General features: G+C 50.2%; 1 protein-coding gene across 1 annotated transcript; it reads left to right on the top strand.

The window, feature by feature from the left end:
* Positions 1-718: 718 nt before the first annotated feature.
* LOC123073875 (transcription factor BHLH3-like) lies at positions 719-2,086 on the top strand. Its single transcript, XM_044496881.1, has 3 exons — positions 719-1,293; positions 1,398-1,742; positions 1,853-2,086. The coding sequence occupies exons 1-2, from the start codon at positions 748-750 to the stop codon at positions 1,740-1,742; spliced, it is 891 nt and encodes a 296-aa protein (XP_044352816.1). The 5' UTR covers positions 719-747; the 3' UTR covers positions 1,853-2,086.
* The last annotated feature ends 398 nt before the right edge of the window (positions 2,087-2,484 follow it).

Genomic DNA, 2,484 nt, shown 5'->3' with positions numbered 1-2,484 from the left:
AACCTTAATGGGTAGTGGGCTTCTGCACCTCTTTAGGCTGCCTAAAAAGGCCTCAAATGGTCATCTCCTCACAGCCCACATGAGGAGGATATCCCAACACCTTGGATCTAAGATCCAACGGCTCGCGGGAGCTGTTATCATGCTCTACATCACCTGATATTTTCCGAGCAAATGTTGTGCTCCAGCAAGTCTACTTGGTACTAATCTGCACACATGACAACATTCGACAGCTCTCGGTTTTGTTCCATGAGCCCGCACTGTTTTTGTTTGTTCCCAACGTCCCGGTCACAACCGGATCAAGGTTAAGCCCCCCTTGACTCTCGCAGATAGGCGCGCCCACGTTCTCAAACGGCTCGCTCTCCTGTCGCTCGATCGGGGATTGGTCGCCAGGTCTCGATCGCCGCCGGCCCGTGGCCACGAAACAGTAGCAGAATTCAGGCGATCGCAAACGACACTGACGATAATTGAAACTGCCAACGTACGTAGATGGGCCTGGCTAATTAAAAACAGGGAGATTCCATTCCATTCTCAGGTTTTGTCTGCCTTTTTCTGCCTGACCAGTACATGGCCACACCTAAAGTAGGAGTGGAGTAGCTACTTGCTAGGTGGTGCCGAGGAATTATTGTCCCTCGGGTTGGTTGCTTCCGTGACCCCCTCCAAGTTGGGCCTGTAAACGTGGCTGTATAAGCAAGCGCAAGGGAAGCAGTCATATTCTAAATCTAGCAGCATAACACTAACTAACAAGGGATGGATCCGCTTGACGAGGAGTCCTTCTTGGAGGAGCTCATGCCGCTTCACCCGGAGGAGGCGCCGGCGCCGCCGTACCCGGGCAGCAACAGCATGATGACGATCAGCGACCTCCTCTTCTACGGCGGCGGCGAGGGCTGCACTCCCGAGGAGAGGAGTGGCGTGGACTTTGTCGTGCCGTTTCAGCAGCCCATGCTGCCCTCGCCGCACCAGGAGTTCAACTTCAACTACCTGAGCGAAGTGTGCAACCCCTGGAGGAGCTGCTTCCCTGACCCTCCTGCGGTCGACCAGGCTGCTGCCGGCAAGGCGCCTCTCACTCTTCCCCTCCATGATGCTCTTGCGAGCTCGTCAACGTTCGTGTTCAGGGGAGGGGCCGGGGAGAGCTCGGGAATGAGAAGCATGCCGGCCTCCAGCACCCACCCGGAGAGCAAGCTCAACACCGGAAGCGGAACTCCGTCAAGGAACCTCATGGCGGAAAGGCGGCGCCAGAAGCGGCTCAACGACCGCCTCTCTATGCTCCGCTCCACTGTGCCCAAGATTAGCAAGGTGTGCTGCCGCATCGCCCTTAATTTCTGTATATCGAATTATCTGTGAGTTGTGGACCTTAATTAACATGTGTAGATCTAATTAACTGATCGATCGAACTGCAGATGGATAGGACTGCGACCCTCGGGGACACCATAGACTACGTCAAGGAACTGACCGGGCGGATTAAAACCCTGGATGAGGAGATCGGCGCCACGCCCGAGGAGCTGAACCTGCTCAAAAATTTCTCCAGCGGTGGCAAAGAGGAGACGCCGACGAGGAGTTCCACCAAGGTATGTGCAAACGTCGAGAACCGAGGCGCAGGTGACACGAAGATTGAGATCTGCTTCTCGACAAAGCCCGGAGCGCTGATCGCAACGGTGACCACGCTGGACGTGCTTGGGCTGGAGATCGAGCAGTGCGTCGTGAGTTGCTTCAGTGACTTCGCCATGCAGGCCTCGTGCTCATAAGTAAGTAAACTCCTTCTGAAATAGTACCCATCTCTATGTTTTCCTTCATTGCATGCTAATGAAATTCGATCCACTCGCCAATGTCCATTCACGGCGTGCCCGGTGTGTAGGCGGAAGGGAAGAGGCAGGTGATAAGCACAGACGAGATCAAGCAGGCATTGTTGAGGAGCACAGGCGACGGGGAAGTTGTCTATAAGCTATAGCTAGCTAGAGATACAAGCGGTTTGTAATCTCGATGAATACGTGCTAGATTTGCATTTTCTTTACATGACTTTGTGGGGGCAATATCTGTATGAATTAGTGTAGGAGTTTTTTTGGGACTATCTTCGATGAGTATTTTTTGTCACCGGATAAGAAATTTTATGATTTTTTTTTTGAATTTTTTTTAAATTTTTTTTAATTTTTAAATTTCTAAATTATTTTAACCTCTAATCTCTAATCATCCCTCATCACTGCTCAATTTAACCTCTAATCTTTAATCACCCCTCATCATTCCAAATCATCTAACTTCCCGGACGGTCACCGATCCTCTCACTACTCCAGCCTAAGCACGCTTAACTTCCGGGTTCTATTCTCCCTCGTTTCCAACTCTGCACTTGTTGTTTTTCTGACAATAGTAAGATGTCAATCCTATTAACCCTCAGGAATTTAGCTTGAGTATGAAGTCACACATTTCACTGTTTCAATTTGAAACTATTGTTCTAAAAAACAATAATTATTTAGTAACACTAATATTTCTTGA

This window comes from Triticum aestivum, chromosome 3D (genome assembly GCF_018294505.1).
Source record: "Triticum aestivum cultivar Chinese Spring chromosome 3D, IWGSC CS RefSeq v2.1, whole genome shotgun sequence".
In the NCBI taxonomy this organism is placed as follows: Eukaryota; Viridiplantae; Streptophyta; class Magnoliopsida; order Poales; family Poaceae; genus Triticum; species Triticum aestivum.
Note: the sequence above shows the minus strand (reverse complement) of the source record. Positions and strands in the feature narration are given on the sequence as shown.

Coding starts and splice junctions, on each gene's coding strand:
- LOC123073875 (XM_044496881.1), top strand. CDS start 748: ATGGATCCGCTTGACGAGGAGTCCTTCTTGGAGGAGCTCATGCCGCTT. Junction 1,294..1,397: donor CTGTGCCCAAGATTAGCAAG/GTGTGCTGCCGC, acceptor ATCGAACTGCAG/ATGGATAGGACTGCGACCCT.